General features: G+C 40.2%; 1 protein-coding gene across 2 annotated transcripts; it reads left to right on the forward strand.

Annotated features, from left to right (window-relative positions):
* Positions 1–1797: 1797 nt before the first annotated feature.
* On the forward strand, positions 1798–18283 carry pelo (pelota mRNA surveillance and ribosome rescue factor). 2 transcript variants are annotated; one of them, XM_061967811.1, is made up of 12 exons: positions 1798–1980; positions 4201–4293; positions 7935–8085; positions 8406–8496; positions 13572–13735; positions 13801–13861; positions 13927–14088; positions 15677–15797; positions 15861–15932; positions 16004–16078; positions 16153–16184; positions 18150–18283. In XM_061967811.1, exons 1-12 carry the CDS (start codon positions 1940–1942, stop codon positions 18242–18244), a joined length of 1158 nt encoding a protein of 385 aa, XP_061823795.1. In that variant the 5' UTR covers positions 1798–1939; the 3' UTR covers positions 18245–18283. The 2 variants fall into 2 exon arrangements, with proteins under 2 accessions (XP_061823795.1, XP_061823796.1); XM_061967812.2 differs by having other exon boundaries at positions 1813–1980; positions 4205–4293.

The following is an 18283-nucleotide window of genomic DNA, read 5'->3' on the forward strand; positions in this document are numbered from 1 at the left end:
AACGACTGAAACATTTTTATAAACGATTGAAACATAGAAATGTGTGTCAACATTATTATGCTTATTTAACAAGACTGAAATAAACTGCAACAAAAAACTGTGCAATTAACAGTGCAATACATTTTCATAACATGGTCACTACTGCATAGTATCTCCTGTTATATTCTTATTTTTACTGTATATTTTTATTCTTGTTGTTGCTTTTTATTTTTATTCTTGTTGTTATATTTTCTATTTTATTTCCATTTATACCACCATTATTTACTTTTTATTTTTTAAATTCGAGCTCAACTCTGTACACTGCTGCTGGAATTTAAATTTTCCTGAGGGAACTCTCCTGAAGGAATCAATAAAGCACTATCTATCTATCTATCTATCTATCTATCTATCTATCTATCTATCTATCTATCTATCTATCTATCTCTATCTATCTATCTATCTATCTATCTATGTCGATTTATGAAAGTAAAACTAGACTTAGACTTAGACTTCCTTTTTATTGTCATTCAAATTTGAACTTTACAGCACAAATAAGAACGGAATTTCGTTACATTAGCTCATGGTAGTGCAGGATAAAAAAGCAATAAGGTGCATATATAAATAAATAAATAGGTTACTGTACAGATAAATATATTGCACTTTTTCACATGCGTCCACGTTTATGGATGTATGTTATATTGTCTTTTTTATTCCAGCGAGTTAATCCATTTTGGGGGGAGTTGAGGGGATAATTATGATGCGTTAAGAGTCTTACGGCCTGAGGGAAGAAGCTGTTATAGAACCTGGAGGTTCTGTTTCGGAGGCTGTGGAACCTCTTTCTAGAGTCCAGAAGTGAAAACAGTCCTTGGTGGGGGTGGGAGGAGTCTTTGCAAATTTTCAGAGCCCTGGTCAGGCAGCGGCTTTTTGCGATCACCTGGATAGGAGGAAGAGGAGTCCTGATGATCTTTTCCGCCGTCCTCACCACTCTCTGAAGAGACTTCCAGTCTGAGGCATTGAAGGCTCCAGTCCAGACAGAGATGCTGTTGGTCAACAGGCTCTCTATAGTGCCTCTGTAGAATGTGGTGAGAATCGGGGGAGGGAGCTAGCTGTGCTCTTTTCATCCGACGCAAAAAGTGCATGCGCTGCTGAGCTCTTTTTACAAGAGCTCCGGTGTGTAGGGACCAGGTTATATTGTCAGTTATCTGCACCCCCAGGAACTTGGTGCTGCTTACTATCTCCACCGCTGTGCCGTTGATGAAGAGTGGAGCGTGGCTGGACATGTGCTTCCTGAAGTCAACGATGATCTCCTTGGTCTTAATTGTCCACATTCAGGACCAGGTTGTTGGTTCTGCACCAGTCAACCAGATTGATAGATAATTGGCTTAATGGTTTACAATTATCAATCAAATTTTGGAGAATGATTAATAGTACAAACGCCCTTAAATTGATATCTCTGTTAAAAACATTTAAAGTGATTTAGGTAGCCCTTTTTGTCTTTTTTCTTTTTTTTAATTATTATTATTTATTTCTCTATGTGTATTTGCCTTTTGTTGTATTTCCTTGATGTTGAAAATGCCTTGACTTTTGTGTGAATTATAAATGCAGGTTTGTTGTTCAATAAAAAATAAAAAATAAAATAAAAACAAAAAAATAAAAACATGTGCACTTGTCCGTACATGTGAACGAGTGTAACGTCATCCACAGCCGCTTCAAAGGGCGTATAAATTGTTCTTGTCAATAAAGTTTGAAAGGCAACAAAAAAAAAATATACCGAAATACCCGGATGTTTACTTACGCCATCCATTGAATACAATTGAGGCTTGCGCGTGAGCATGTTTGGACAAAGCGTCCATTCATTTTCAAGTTAAGGGATGATTTAAAAGCTTGTTTTTAATGATGACGCTGAACACGGATTAGCGTGTGTACATCGTATATTTGCACGTGTATAACATAACCAACAATGAAGCTACTTCACAGGGATATTGAAAAAGACAACACCGGGTGAGTAGCCGAAGTTAGCCGAGGAGCTAGCATGATGTGGCTAACGTAACGTAGCTAGCCTGCGTGCTATTTTTTAACAGCTGATTCCCCCACGTGCCACGTAAAGTTTGTTGACATTCAACGCGAGCACGTAATCTACGTGTAATAACCGGTAACACGCGTATTTATGCAAAAAAGACGTCAGTGTCAACTAATAGTACAAATAATACCGAACTGCAAACTTTCGAAGGATGGCATAACATGTTGTGACGAGGGGTGTCAAATGCCATGCATCCATTTTCTACTGCTTGTCCTTAAAAGTTAACGTACCAATGATTGTCACACCAACACTATGTGTGGTACAATTTACCTCCGCATTTGACCCATCCCCATGTTCACCCCCTTGGAGGTGAGGGGAGCAGTGAGCAGCAGCGGTGGCCGCGCTCGGGAATCATTTTTGGTGATTTAAGCCCCAATTCCAACCCTTGATGCTGAGTGCCAAGCAGGGAGGTAATGGGTCCCATTTTTATAGTCTTTGGTATGACTCGGCCGGGGTTTGAACTCACGACCTACCGACATACTTGCCAACCTCGAGACCTCCGAATTCGGGAGATGGGGGGGTGGGAGGGGTTGAGGTGTAGACAGCATACCCCTTCCCCTTCGAGCTGTCCTGGATGAAATGAAATTATTTTTTCCAATCATTTTGGAACTTGCAAGTGTGAAGTGAAGTGAATTATATTTATATAGCGCCTTTCTCTAGTGACTCAAAGCGCTTTACATAGTGAAACCCAATATCTAAGTTACATTTAAACCAGTGTGGGTGGCACTGGGAGCAGGTGGGTAAAGTGTCTTGCCCAAGGACACAGCAGCAGTGACTAGGATGGCGGAAGCGGGGATGGAACCTGCAACCCACAAGTTGCTGGCACGGCCGCTCTACCAACTGAGCTATACCGCGTATTTCTTCTTCTTACGCGTCGTCGCCATGTCTCTTCTTCGTTCTTCTGCTTCGTCTCCTTCTTGTTGTGTGTGCAGTTGTGCACTGAGCTCCAAAAGCCGTAGATGTTATTGTAGCGTCCAGGAAGAGTTAGTGCTGCAAGGGGTTCTGGGTATTTGTTCTGTTGTGTTACGGTGCAGATGTTCTCCCGAAATGTGTTTGTCATTCTTGTTTGGTGTGGGTTGACAGTGTGGCGCATATTGGTAACAGTGTTAAAGTTGTTTATACGGCCACCGTCAGTGTGACATGTATGGCTGTTGACTATTGCATTCACGTGTGTGTGTGTGTGTGTGGGTGTTTGAAATCAACATTATCATTAAACCAGTTAAAGATCATACAACGTGTCAGCATTTCTTGACATCTTCGAGTAAAGACCATTGTTAAACCCGTCCAACGCTACATTATTATGTGACTGAGCCGACACGCTGTTTATATGGAGGAAAAGCGGACGCCTGGACAGCATGCGGCTGTTAAGGGGTGAAAGTTTCAGGTGAGGGAGGACGCTGAAGGCAGTGCCTTTAAGGCACGCCCCCAATATTGTTGTCCGGGTGGAAATCGGGAGAAATTCGGTAGAATGTTTGCCCCGGGAGATTTTCGGGAGGGGCACTGAAATTCGGGAGTCTCCCGGGAAAATCGGGAGGGTTGGCAAGTATACCTACCGATCTCAGGGCGGACACTCTAGCCACAACGGGTCGCGGGGAGTGCTGGAGCCTATCCCAACTGCACACGAGCAGAAGGCGGGGTACACCCTGGACAAATTGGGTGTCAAATTATTATTTTTTTAATCAGTTTAATCACATTTTGGAATTTGGGTTAACCACGAATAATCACAGATGGTTACTCACTTGCATATTACACATTTGCTTAAGAAAGGACCCTAATATTTGTACACAAAAGCAATTGTATTATCATATTGTCATCCAGGAATGTTTTTAAACGTTTTACTCGAATGCATGTCTTTTATTTGCACGCCACTTGGTGACAGTTTTAAGTAAAGTTCTTTTAAGGCTGTATTTTGGAGTGAAATTTGGCAGCGAGCACACCAGTCGGCGTCTCCTCACTCATTTTAGTTTTGACGTATGCATTGATCTCATCACTGAGTGTATAGCAGCTAAAGTAAAACGGCTTGTACGGTCCAAATAAATTGCATGATTAATGCGTTAATTTTTGTGATTAATCACGAAGGTATGATTTTGACAGCCCTGGTTGTGACACATCATGGCTCACCTGTCCAACATTTTTCTCAGCCAGGTGACTTTGATGCCAGAGGAAGCAGAGGACATGTGGCACACCTATAACCTGCTGCAAGAGGGTGACAGCTTGAGGGCCTCCACCATTAGGTACTGACGACAATACGACTATTTTCATGCCCTACAGCAGGGCCGTTCAACTGGCAGCCTGTGGGGTCAAACCTGTCAAAAGATGTCAGACCAGTCTGCAAGTTCAGTTCATTATTTGAGAGCAATTTAAGATTTTTGCAGCAGATTCCTTAACACACCAAAGCGTTATTTATATGTATGATCCTTTGACTTAAGTGTTTATTTTGCCGTGGGTCCTTGAAAAACAGCAGTGGTCTTTTCATATGCAGGATGTTTGACATATTTTCAGTGGGCTTTTTATGACTATGTTACCCATTTGGGGAAGTTGTGGCAGAAACTTTATTAAATATGATGTCCCTTAAAATATACAGTGTTCCTTATCAATCCGTTCCAAAGGATCTGTCGAAAACCAACCCAATTTTTCCCAAATTATACATTCTATACACTAAAATGTTAACTCAAAGCAGATTTATATGGAGCTATTATAGTTTAACATGTAGATGCAAACATTTAATATCACTTTTACCTTTTATTGAACACTCTTGTTGGCAAAGACGGCGGTGAGTGGCAAGAAAGTAAGGAAAGCACCTCCATGCTTCACTACGCCATCTCTTTCTTGAACTCAGCAGTGTTTTTTTCCTCACCTATTTATCAAAGTGCTGGCACTCTTGTTATATCCAAGACCGCAGGGACAACGACTGTGTGCTCACACAACTTTGTTTACATCAACGGATGCATTAGCACGCATGCGCAATAGCGCTTTACTGCACAACACGTCACACTGTCGTGAAGGGCTACACGATTTTGAGAAAAAACCTAATTGCGATTTTTCTCTGTAAAATTGCGATTCAATTTGTGAATTTAATATTTTGTACATATAAATGCTGAAACTGCGAAAATAACTAGTGAAGCAGGCATGTGAAATATTCGCGAAAACGCGGAAATCCGCTTTTTAAAAATTAATTTTCGTGTCAAAATATCACTTCCGCATTTTTAAAAATGAAATATTGTAGCTTGTAAGGACGGGAGTCGAAGGAGTAGTGTCCAAAGATGGAGCTAATCATTCCAATGAGATTCAGACTTTGATTTCTTATCAGCAATTGCTCAGTATCTATACATCCGCGGCTTCTCAGCGCAACAACACACAACACCTGAAATATGTCCCGTGAAAACCCGTCCGACCGGAACTCTCTAACAATAACAAAAGTTCCGTGGGTGAATTATGTAAACCCACCACGATATCAAAAAAATAGAATCCGAACAAAATTTGTGAACGCTCGCCTCACCCGCAGGTACTCGCTGTTTCTCTTGCTTAAAACGCCACACTGAATTGAAGGACAGGGCGCCGAAACCACCTCACTGCATAGTTAGCATCATCTAGCTTGCTTACTTCTTGTTGCCTGCATTCACTCTTGACGGCTGTTTACTTTGATGATAATCATATTTGGATGATTACAATCCGAACACTGTTAGTTCCAAACCAGTTGTAGTTCTAGAGTATTTAATAGTAGCCAGCGAGAAAATATATTTTTGACGTGACTGATTGTAAACAGAGGTCATAATACCGGAAGTATATTACCCGAGGGGGCGTGACTACTGGATAGAGTTGCCAAATGGGAAACGTTTTCTAAGTTCTTTACATGAATGTTATCAAATTTGACATTACATTTTAAATATTAATAATGTTGGTAAATTATCTACTAAAAAAACTACATATTCTGTGGTACATTACATGGAACATGTAAGTGTAAAAAAGACAGCCAAAATAGTTTGGTAGATGAGAATAAATCTAAAGGTAAAATATAGTTTAGAAATTCACCCAATTGCAGGTAATGTTGTCTTGATTTACCAAATTTTCTTCCGGGGCTGGCGTGGTAGCACTTGGTGCCAATTGAAATGTTCCTCTTTTTTTCGTCAGTTTTCCTCTATTTTTTAATGGGTGCTAACATGTTTGGTGAAGGAAGATATGTTACTTTTAGACTGTCAATCAACACATTCTTGTCTGAAGGTACCACACATGAGAATAATATGCAATAATTTACTTCAAAAAATATTTTTGTTTTATGCAGACAGACGTAGAGCGTTTGTCTACATCATGCTCTTAAACGAAATAAATAATAGATAAAAACTATACAGTGTTTATAATATAATGTAATCATAATATATAATAATAATGCAAGTACCCGTGTAAAAGGATATAAACTTTTAATTGTCATTACTGTAGAATTGTTTACCTTTGTACTGTATTGGAAAGTAAATAACTTTGTTACCCTAAATAAACAAACAAACAATGTACCGTATTTTTCGGAGTATAAGTCGCACCGGAGTATAAGTCGCAACTGCTGAAAATGCATAATAAAGAAGGAAAAAAACATATATAAATTGCACTGGAGCCCGGCCAAACTATGAAAAAAAACTGCGACTTATAGTCCGAAAAATACGGTACTCATTTCTGTAAGCAAAATCGAACTTAAATCTTAATCTTAAAGTGCATTTTTTAACAGTTGGAAAAACTAGGTCTCACATTGTCTTTTTGTTTATTGCTTTTACTGATCAAGGCATTCTCGCTCGTTCGTCCACGTTGATGGGCTCATATTGCCTATCTAATTTGAAGCTGAAATATTCCCACAACGGGATATTTGGCTTTGTAATCATATTTTTTTTCTTCCCAATTTGTGTTACTTTGCAGCACTTTACACTGGCGAGTTGCAAGACTTTCTGTCTGTTTCCTGTGTGTGTAAAACTGGCGCACTGCTGGCCGCCCACCAAGACAAAGGCCCACTGCCTTCAGTTAATTCTACTGAGACGAAGAAATGTGAAGCTCAAAATTTCAGATTGACGAACGTGTCTTGTCACTCAAAAAAAACAACTCAGCCTCTTGCGTTACCGTATCGCACTAGTTAAAACTTCGATGATGATTCGATGTCGATTAATCGTGCAGCCCTACTGTCGTGACTCTCGCAACTTCCTTGGTAGCCCCTCCTCCCCGCACGAGCAAGTTAAATTTCTTCCATGAAGGTGCCAGTGCAAGACAGACCCCTCACAAACTTTGTAAGACATATGGCTAGACCTAATCTAATCACTGTGGTGCGTTCAGTGACACTGTGGAAACACAGACTCTTAATTAAGGCTCTTGTTGACATGGACTTTCTTTGGCCCAATAGTGGCTAATTTTGTATTCAAGAAAAAAGCTCAGAGACTGAGTTTGACTAGTTTTTACACACAATGTTTAGACGTAGGAAAACCAAGACCGTGTACGGAAACCGAGGCAAACTTGCGGTGACAATGTACTTCGAAAACCAAGTGTAGTTGGATAGCCTAAATCAGTGATTCTCAAACTTTTTTCACCAAGTACCACCTCAGAAAACACTTGGCTCTCCAAGTCCCGCCAAAATGACCAACATTAAAATACAGTAGCTTAGTAGGCCTAAGTATTTATTTAAAGCAAAGTGGAGGTTTTATTTAAAAAGTTAATTTAATATTTTTTGTCCACTGTAACATTACACACAGTTTGCATATTTAATTGATTCTTTGGCGTACGACTAGACGAAGTTTGCGTACCACTAGTTCAATCACTGACCTAAATCATTAAAATGATTAAAATGTGAGTTTATATAATACTATGCTCATTACTGTGTTTTGTTGTCGTTCTTTACCAACAGAAAAGTACAGACAGAATCCAACACCGGAAGCGTGGGCAGCTCCAGAGTTCGGACTACCTTAACGTTGTGCGTGGAGACCATCGACTTTGACACACAGGCCTGCCGGCTGAGAGTAAAGGGGACCAACATCGAGGAGAACCAGTATGTCAAGGTCTGTGTTTGGCTTATAATGAGGACTAGTTTCATAAGTCTGTTCAAACACAACTGCTTCCTTAAATAGGCACAAACCCATTTAAACTACTCACAACAAGAATGTAAACAGGTTATTTAGTGCCTTCTCACGTGGCCTGCTATGACAACATGTGGCCTGCTATGACAATAAAGTTCCTTGAATGCTTGTAAAAGGTGTAGTGTGCTCTGTCAGGAGGAACGATATGTTTATTGTTGTGGTTGACTGGTGCTGCATGAGCAATTACACACCACTACAATCGGCAGTATAACCAAAGTAGTGACACTTCCTTCACTCCTCAGATGGGGGCGTACCACACTATCGAGCTGGAGCTCAACAGGAAGTTCACCCTGGCTAAAAAGAGCTGGGACAGCGTAGTCTTAGCCAGAATTGGTAAGCAAACAGCACCATATTCCTTTCAGCTAAGTCATTGTAGTGTAATTAAAATTGTTAAAGGGGAACTGCACATTTTTGAGGAATTTTGCTTATCGTTCACAATTATTATCAAAGACGTGACCACAAATTTATTTTTTTAATGCATATTAATTGTTAAATAAATTTGTTCAAAAGTCAAATTACAATGGAGCATATTGGAGCCGTTCAATTCTGCCTGTAGAGCCCCTAAAAAAACATCCAAACACATCCATTAGGGTTTTATATACATGATGTAAGTATATATGTAATGTATCAACAGGCACATGTATAATAACATTTAATATTAACTTATTTTGATCATTTTAAGCATTAATTTAAAAAATGCATCACAACTTTTTCTTTTTTTCTTCATCACTGATTTCTGCTCACTGCAGACTTTATGAGAGCCAACAAACATAATAAAACATCACTTACTGTACAAGGGGGGCGGGGAGACAAGCGCTTTTTGTGTCGCCCTTGGCAGTTCCAGGTCCTGAAATGGCGGTCAAAGTGTCCCAACTTGTCAGATTATATTCTCAGCCATCTACTTTTCTGGTGAGAAGCACGATTTATGATCTACAATAAACTTATAGGGAGCTTAAGGAAGCGAGAAAGAAGCAGACCACTCGATGATGTAAACATAGGGACACACGGTAGTGATCACGATGCCGCTATAAATAGTTTGTCTGCGTTAGAGCGTATAATAACAATATCACTAATACTAGGTTAATATTTAAAGAAGCAGACCACTCAATGATGTAAACATAGGGACACACCAGTGACGTGCGGTGAGGTTCATGGCTGGTGAGGCACTGACTTCATCACAGTCAGATTTACAAACATATGAACCCTAAAGACTTTCTTATTCACCATTTGATTGGCAGCCGTTAACGGGTTATGTTTAAAAACTCATACCAGCATTCTTCCCTGCTTGGAACTCAGCATCAAGGGTTGGAATTGGGGGTTAAATCACCAAGAATTATTCCCGGGCGCGGCGCCGCTGCTGCTCACTGCTCCCCTCACATCCCAGGGGGTGATCAAGGGATGGGTCAAATGCAGAGGACAAATTTCACCACACCTCGTGTGTGTGACAATCATTGGTACTTTAACTTAACTTTAACTTTACACACACAAACTGTAGCACACAAAAAAGCACATTTAATAAAAAAAAAAAAAACTTTATTATGGTCTTACCTTTATGTAATATATTGGGTTGGAGGCAATAACCAGGCGAGGTGATGAAGTACGTCTCTTTACTGTAGACTTCAGAACAGACTCAACACACTTGACGTCAGGTGGGCAACACCACGTAAATCGTTGGCCAACCAAAAAGTAACCACAGTACGCTATAGCCAACATTAACCAGGAGATGGCAACAGACAAACATAGATCACTCTATTACATTCCTCCCCTTTTAGAAATGTAGAAGTTACTCAATAGAAATAAACAACCCAACCAAAAAATGCAGCAGCTCAATAAGAAGCCAAAAAGTGCGAAAACAATAATGTTCGTGTTGGAGGAGTTGTGAATGAATGAAATATAAATAGATTCAATGTTGCACTCCCGTCAGGGGGTGCATTCTACGGTGGGAGTGCATTCTCTACCACCAGGAGGCGGGATTACTGCCAGCCTCACACAGTGCGTTTTCGCAGCAGTTTTATGATCGCTCAGCACAAGAAATACGTTACACACATACAGTTGTTGACAAAATACACTCTACATTATATAACTCAGCTAACTAAACTATGGAAATGTATAATATAATTCATATAGCAATACGGTCTCACTGCACAGCAGGCCAGCAGTTAGCCGAGTCCGCAATCCATGGTGAGGCACAACTGAGTGACGTGCCTCAACTGGCTGCTGATCACCGCACCGTCTCTTCTCAGTATTTGAACGGCAAATGTGAAAATTCAGCGATTTTGAATAAAAATAATCTAAAACTGGTGAAGTTAAATGGAAAATAACTTTATAGTATAATCACTGGATACATTGAACAATTTAATTCATTTTTTTTCTTTTTACGTTTTTTTTCTTTCCATGATGGCAGGGCCTCACCTGCCTCTAGTGACTGCACGTCACTGGGACACACGGTAGTGATCACGATGCCGCTATAAATAGTTTGTCTGCGTTAGAGCGTATAATAACAATATCACTAATACTTGGTTAATATTTAAACCAAGAAATGTAAATGGAGTTTTTTGGCGCTTTTTGAATGGTTATTTATCCATTTAATGTGCGGAATAATTAAGCTGCTATCGACTCCGCTCTAAGCAGACTTTTATTTATGTTTATTTAATATTTGGAATGCATACAAAAAAAAATCCGTCCATTGTCACGTCTTTCAGAATGATTGTGAACGATAGGCAAAATTCCAAAGATAGTCCAGTTCCCGTTTAAAGGAGTTCTATTATGCAAAAGCACGCAAACCACTTTTCCTGTCTGTTGGTACTTTTGTATGTAGTTGGGATCCCCATAAATAGTGAAAATGGGAAATCAAACAATATGGTGGAGATATTTATAAAACATTCAGGAGCCGATAGGAGTTTGAGACAATTGTGATGTATTTTGTCTAAGTTACCAGTTATAGTAGAGGTTTACCGGAAGAGCTTTGCGCGAGCAAGTCCGCCATTTTTATTCAGTTGAAGTCAGTTCTTTCTTTATCTTGAACCTCTTGTGGGGCAGACTGGCTCGTACATTTTTACACATTAAACTTTTTTGGGGTTTTTTACGTGAAAATAAATGTAAGTAATATAATGTATAAATGGATATATACAGTGTAATATGTTTGGGAGGGTTCTAATCTTTTTATGGCTGCTAAGTAGAGGAGACACATACATCAGCGTGGATCAACCTCAGCTTCCTTTTTCAACTTACATGTAAGCAAATACGTCACATTTCTTTGGAATCAAAATATGCAATATACGGATACATATTTTGATTCCGAAGAAATAGCGATTGTTGAAGGACCGGAATTGACGCTGTGGCGAGTTGAAAAATAAAGCTAGCGTTGATCCATGCTGATGTCCGTCCGTGCCTCCTCTACTTAGTGATGCACCGAAAATTTGGCCTCTGATAAAATACCCTGCTCACCAAAACCGGATGTTGTGATGATGTGTCCACTTCTGCTGGCGACTGCGTCTTTCCCCGCGCTCACGAATGAGGAAGCTCGCCGAAAGCTGACGAAAAAGTCACATTCAGGTCGCATTGCTGTTTCGACTGAAGTTTAAAAAGATCAGATTCCAATCGGAATTGGACTACTTCCTGATTAAGTTACATTAAGTCCACATTAAGTTAAGTTTAACTTTAACTTAATGTGGCCTGAATCTGGTGTGAAAATATAAGATTTGAAGCACTTTAAAGGGGAACATTATCACCAGACCTATGTAAGCGTCAATATATACCTTGATGTTGCAGAAAAAAGACCATATTTTTAACCGATTTCCGAACTCTAAATGGATGAATTTTGGCGAATTAAACGCCTTTCTATTTTTCGCTCTCGTGACGTCACATCGGGAAGCAATCCGCCATTTTCTCAAACACATTACAAACACTGAGTCAAATCAGCTCTGTTATTTTCCGTTTTTCGACTGTTTTCCGTACCTTGGAGACATCATGCCTCGTCGGTGTGTTGTCGGAGGGTGTAACAACACCAACAGGGACGGATTCAAGTTGCACCAGTGGCCCAAAGATGCGAAAGTGGCAAGAAATTGGACGTTTGTTCCGCACACTTTACCGACGAAAGCTATGCTACGACAGAGATGGCAAGAATGTGTGGATATCCTGCGACACTCAAAGCAGATGCATTTCCAACGATAAAGTCAAAGAAATCTGCCGCCAGACCCCCATTGAATCTGCCGGAGTGTGTGAGCAATTCAGGGACAAAGGACCTCGGTAGCACGGCAAGCAATGGCGGCAGTTTGTTCCCGCAGACGAGCGAGCTAAACCCCATGGATGTCTTGGCTCACACCGTCCCTTATGCCACCGAAGATGATCAAGAGAAGAATATCGACCCTCGCTTCCCTGGCCTGCTGACATCAACTCCAAAACTGGACAGATTAGCTTTCAGGAAAAGAGAGCGGATGAGGGTATGTCTACAGAATATATTAATTGATGAAAATTGGGCTGTCTGCACTCTCAAAGTGCATGTTGTTGCCAAATGTATTTCATATTCTGTAAACCTAGTTCATAGTTGTTAGTTTCCTTTAATGCCAAACAAACACATACCAATCGTTGGTTAGAAGGCGATCGCCGAATTCGTCCTCGCTTTCTCCCGTGTCGCTGGCTGTCGTGTCGTTTTCGTCGTTTTCGCTTGCATACGGTTCAAACCGATATGGCTCAATAGCTTCAGTTTCTTCTTCAATTTGGTTTTCGCTACCTGCCTCCACACTACAACCATCTGTTTCAATACATGCGTAATCTGTTGAATCGCTTAAGCCGCTGAAATCCGAGTCTGAATCCGAGCTAATGTCGCTATATCTTGCTGTTCTATGCGCCATGTTTGTTTGTGTTGGCATCACTATGTGACGTCACAGGTAAATGGACGGGTGTATATAACGATGGTTAAAATCAGGCACTTTAAAGCTTTTTTTAGGGATATTGCGTGATGGGTAAAATTTAGAAAAAAACTTCGAAAAATAAAATAAGCCACTGGGAACTGATTTTTAATGGTTTTAACCCTTCTGAAATTGTGATAATGTTCCCCTTTAAAGCAAAAAAATCAGATCTGTATCACTTGAGGGAAGAATAATTAGATTTGGTGTGCAGTGTAAACGGGGCCTTAGATAATATTGTGTACACAAATTAATTTTATGAAGCAGACGGAAACATAATCAACTTGTAGCTGAAAGCAGAATGGCTAATGACTAAAGCACTGAAAACAGCTGAGTAGTTCAGTTTTTTTTGTACAATTCCTAACTTTCTTTTACACTTATATTAAAAGAGCGCTTGTACGTTTAATGAAGGATGAATTCACTTCACAATTCCAAATGGGGGGGTAAGATCAACTTTGAATTGTCACAGCACAAAGCGAGTTGACCGTTGTCCTGCCGCAGACGAAGCGTGCGATGCCACGCAGAAGGCAGACGTGGCGGCGGTGGTGATGCAGGAGGGTCTTGCCAACCTGGTGCTGGTGACGCCCGCCATGACGCTGCTGCGTGCCAAGGTGGAGCTCACCATTCCTCGCAAGAGAAGGGGCAGCTGCACCCAGCATGAGAAGGTAGCTAGATAGGACTTCCATTTAGGAGATGGTTACATTTTTGAGAGTGACTTGTGTCTTTGCAGGCTCTGGAGAGGTTCTACGACGCAGTAATGCAGGCTATACTGCGCCACATTAATTTTGATGGTAAGACGCTTTTTATATACGACTGCCGCCTTGTCATCTTTATTATTTAACGCCTTCTTCCTCAGTGGTCAAGTGCATCCTGGTGGCCAGTCCTGGCTTTGTGAAGGACCAGTTCATGACGTACCTGTTTAAAGAGGCCGTGCGACAAGACAACAAGCTGCTGCTGGAGAATCGACCCAAATTCATGCTGGTCCACGCATCATCCGGTCACAAGTACTCGCTCAAAGGTTGTCATTGTACATTATATTACTTTACATTAGCCAGTCTCGTGTGCTTAATAGAACCAAGTTCAAATGCTCTAATCCAGGGGTCCCCAAACTTTTTAACTCGGGGGCCGCATTAGGTTAAAAAAATGTGTCCGGGGACCAGGCTCTATATATATATATATATATATATATATATATATATATATATATATATATATATATGTATATATGCATTGTCTTTATAATCCGTTTTGTCATTTAACATCAGTTAACATTGATGTTCATCAACATTTAACATTGTCACGTTATCGATGGGAAAATTCATTTCTAGACAATATGATTTGCCTGAGCGGCTAGGAGTAACCAAGAGTAACAAGCAGTAGAAAATGGATTAGAAAGGAAAGATAAAAAAAAAAAGAAGAAAAAAAAACTTTTTTTTTAACTTGGAACTTCCTATGGGCCGGATTTTGGATACTGGGGGGCCGGACCCGGTCCGCGGGCCGTAGTTTGGGGACCCCTGCTCTAATCCAACATATTCAAACAAATCTACCATTGTCAGTTTTTAAAGATGCCAGTAATGCATCGGAAAATCTTCCAGCGGATTAAGTGTTGTAATAAAACATTTTTTTCAAATGTACGTGACCATATTTCATAGAAAGACGAATCATACAACTGCATGATTGAAATAAACTGACCTGAACTGATCTCACATTTCAATTCGATTCCGATTCTAGGGGTAACAATATGAATCAGAATCAATTCTCGATTCAACACAAACCTTGTTACATTGTTTAATGCATCCAGCGGGGCATCACAACAAAATTAGGCATAATAATGTGTTAGATCCACGACTGTATACATCAGTATTGGTTGATATCGGAATCGGTAATTAAGAGTTGGACAATATCGGAAATCGGCAAAAAAGCCATTATCGGACACCTCTAAATAAAACTTTTCAAAATGGGTTAAAAAACCTTCTTCTTGGCTTATGACGTATATGTGCGGAGAGTAAGCATCGAGATGGCCTAAAAAATACATATGTTTTAATTGAATAATTTCTTATCAATTTTTGAAAATTATGAATAGATTTTGAAAAAATAGTTAGCATCTGAATAAATAAGTATCACGACTGGGATGTGAATTGATTTTTTTTTCAGCACATCTAGTATTTTACATGTATACATATCTTAAGAAATTATTTTGTCATTGAAAAATGTGTCAAATGTTTATTTATATTTAATTTTTTTCCCCCAATGATAAAAATGTTAAAAAAAAACAAAAAAACAATTAAAATAGTGTAGTAGGATTTTTTAGGATAAAAAGAAAAGCAAAAATAAAACTAAGTATGTTTAAAACACACACATAGGGTTTTTTTCAAATGTAAAATAATACTTTAGGGGGATTGAATACAAAATATGTAAAAACAAATGTATAAATACAAAATATTGTTTTATTGATACAAATAAAACTTTTAGGACATGCATTTATTATGGCCTTGAAATATGATTATTACATGCAAGTCTTTTTTGTTTGTATATTTCTTTGAATTCTGTTTTTATGTATTTCCCAAGCAACTGCAGCACAACTTTTTTTTTAAATTCCCCCTCAGAAATCCTCTCGGACCCCACAGTAACAAACAGGCTGTCTGACACCAAGGCTGCTGGAGAAGTGAAAGCCCTGGAAGACTTCTACAAGATGCTCCAGCATGAGCCTGACAGAGCTTTTTATGGGTTAGGCAAGTCACGATCATGCAGGCTGACACAAATAATCAACTATTGTCTGCTTCCTCACAGGGTGGCTCATGTGGAGAAGGCTGCAGACGCCCTCGCCGTCGACACTTTAATGATCAGCGATAAGCTGTTCAGGTAGGGAACACGCAGAAGAAGTCTTCACATGCTAGGACGCCTGCAAGCTACTATTTGTCTGGTCTGCGTAGGCATCAGGAAGTCCCTACCAGGGCTCGCTATGTCCGCTTGGTAGACAAAGTAAGAGACAGCGGCGGCAATGTCAGGTAAGAACTGTCTATTTTGTCCTGAGCATAAAAGATGAGATTGGCGCAAATGTTTTTGTTTCATCTTCACGCAGAATATTCTCCAGCCTTCACGTCTCGGGTGAACGTAAGTCGCACAGAACAACAAGCCTACTTTCAAATAACTCATTTGCATTTTTTGCAAGATAAAAGCACAAAATTGAATGCTAACTTCCTTGGGGCTTTAGATTAAAGTTGTCCAAAATACGGCCCGCTGACATCTTTCATTTGGCCTGTGAGACATCATGGCTTTAATAAGGGAGATTGCATTTATTTTGATGCTGATATAGTGTTGCCATCTTGTAAACAATGTGTGTAGTTCAGGTCAATGATCTTTAACTGAGCCATGTGCGCAGCATATACCTCTATGACCCAATGTAAACAATCTTATTTAGTCATGATGCTAAAAAAAATATATATATACACTATATTGCCCAAAGTATTTGGCCACCCTTCCAAATGATCAGAATCAGGTGTCCTAATCACTTGGCCCGGCCACAGGTGTATACAATCAAACACTTAGGCATGGAGACTCTCTACAAACATTTGTTCAAGAATGGTCCGCTCTCAGGAGCTCAGTGATTTCCAGCGTGGAACTGTCATAGGATGCCACCTGTGCAACAAATCCAGTCGTAAAATTTCCTCGCTCCTAAATATTTCAAAGTCAACTGTTGGCTTTATTATAAGAAAATGGAAGAGTTTGGGAACAACAGCAACCAAGTGGTAGGCCACGTAATCTGACAGAGAGGTCAGCGGATGCTGAAGCGCAAAGTGCAAAGAGGTCACCGACTTTTGCAGTCAGTTGCTACAGAGCTCCAAACGTCATGTGACCTTCCAATTAGCCCACGTACAGTACGCAGAGAGCTTCATGGAATGGGTTTCCATGGCCGAGCAGCTGTGTCTAAGCCATACATCACCAAGTCCAAAGCAAAATGGTGTAAGGCACGTCTCCACTGGAATCTAGAGTGGAGACGCGTTCTCTGGAGCGACGAATCACGCTTTTCCATCTGGCAATCTGATGGACAAGTCTGGGTTTGGAGGTTGCCAGGAGAACGGTACATTTCGGACTACGTTGTGCCAAGTGTGAAATTTGGTGGAGGAGGAATTATGGTGTGGGGTTGTTTTTCAGGAGTTGGGCTTGGCCCCTTAGTTCCAGTGAAAGGAACTTTGAATGCTTCAGGATACCAAAACATTTTGGACAATTCCATGCTCCCAACCTTGTGGGAACAGTTTGGAGCGGGCCCCTTCCTCTTCCAACATGACTATGCACCAGTGCACAAAGCAAGGTCCATAAAGACATGGATGACAGTCTGGCGTGGATGAACTTGACTGGCCTGCACAGAGTCCTGACCTTAACCCGATAGAACACCTTTGGGATGAATTAGAACGGAGACTGAGAGCCAGACCTTCTCGACCAACATCAGTGTGTGACCTCACCAATGCGCTTTTGGAAGAATGGTTGAAAATTCCTATAAACACACTCTGCAACCTTGTGGACAGCCTTCCCAGAAGAGTTGAAGCTGTAATAGCTGCAAAAGGTGGACTGACATCATATTGAACCCTATGGGTTAGGAATGGGATGGTACTTCAAGTTCATATGTGAGTCAAGGCAGGTGGCCAAATACTTTTGGCAATATAGTGTATATCCAACCAACAGAAAATGTCAACAGACATGGTCACACATGACACAACCTGCTCACTGAACTTTGTGGAAATTATAATAAAAAAACGTCCACTCACCATAAAAAAAATCAAAATGACACCTATTAAAATCAATTACAAATCATGATGGGGAAAATGCAAAACACTCTCCACACTTATCCATGTTTGGAACATTTTAGCTGCTTGCTATTTCTGAATGATTACAAAACATTAAGAAGGTTGTCACGGAAGTAAACAAGGTAGAAGTCGAACTTTCACATACTCTTAGAATCCAATTATATATCCATTATATCAAGACTATGTACACGTATGTAGAGGCTATATATATATATACATATATAATACTGTCCTAATACTAAAACATACCATTTTTTGTTGCCCCTTTCATTAGAACTGACTCAGCTGAGCGGTGTGGCAGCCATCTTGCGCTTCCCTATCGCCGACTTTTCAGAGGGAGAAGATGACAGCAGCTCAGATGACGATTGATGATAGAAATATTGCTGATTAAAAGAGACACAAATTCAA

This window comes from Nerophis lumbriciformis, linkage group LG11 (assembly GCF_033978685.3).
Source record: "Nerophis lumbriciformis linkage group LG11, RoL_Nlum_v2.1, whole genome shotgun sequence".
NCBI lineage: Eukaryota > Metazoa > Chordata > Actinopteri > Syngnathiformes > Syngnathidae > Nerophis > Nerophis lumbriciformis.

Coding starts and splice junctions, on each gene's coding strand:
- pelo (XM_061967811.1), top strand. CDS start 1,940: ATGAAGCTACTTCACAGGGATATTGAAAAAGACAACACCGG. Junction 1,981..4,200: donor ATTGAAAAAGACAACACCGG/GTGAGTAGCCGA, acceptor CATTTTTCTCAG/CCAGGTGACTTTGATGCCAG. Junction 15,933..16,003: donor ATCAGCGATAAGCTGTTCAG/GTAGGGAACACG, acceptor TGGTCTGCGTAG/GCATCAGGAAGTCCCTACCA.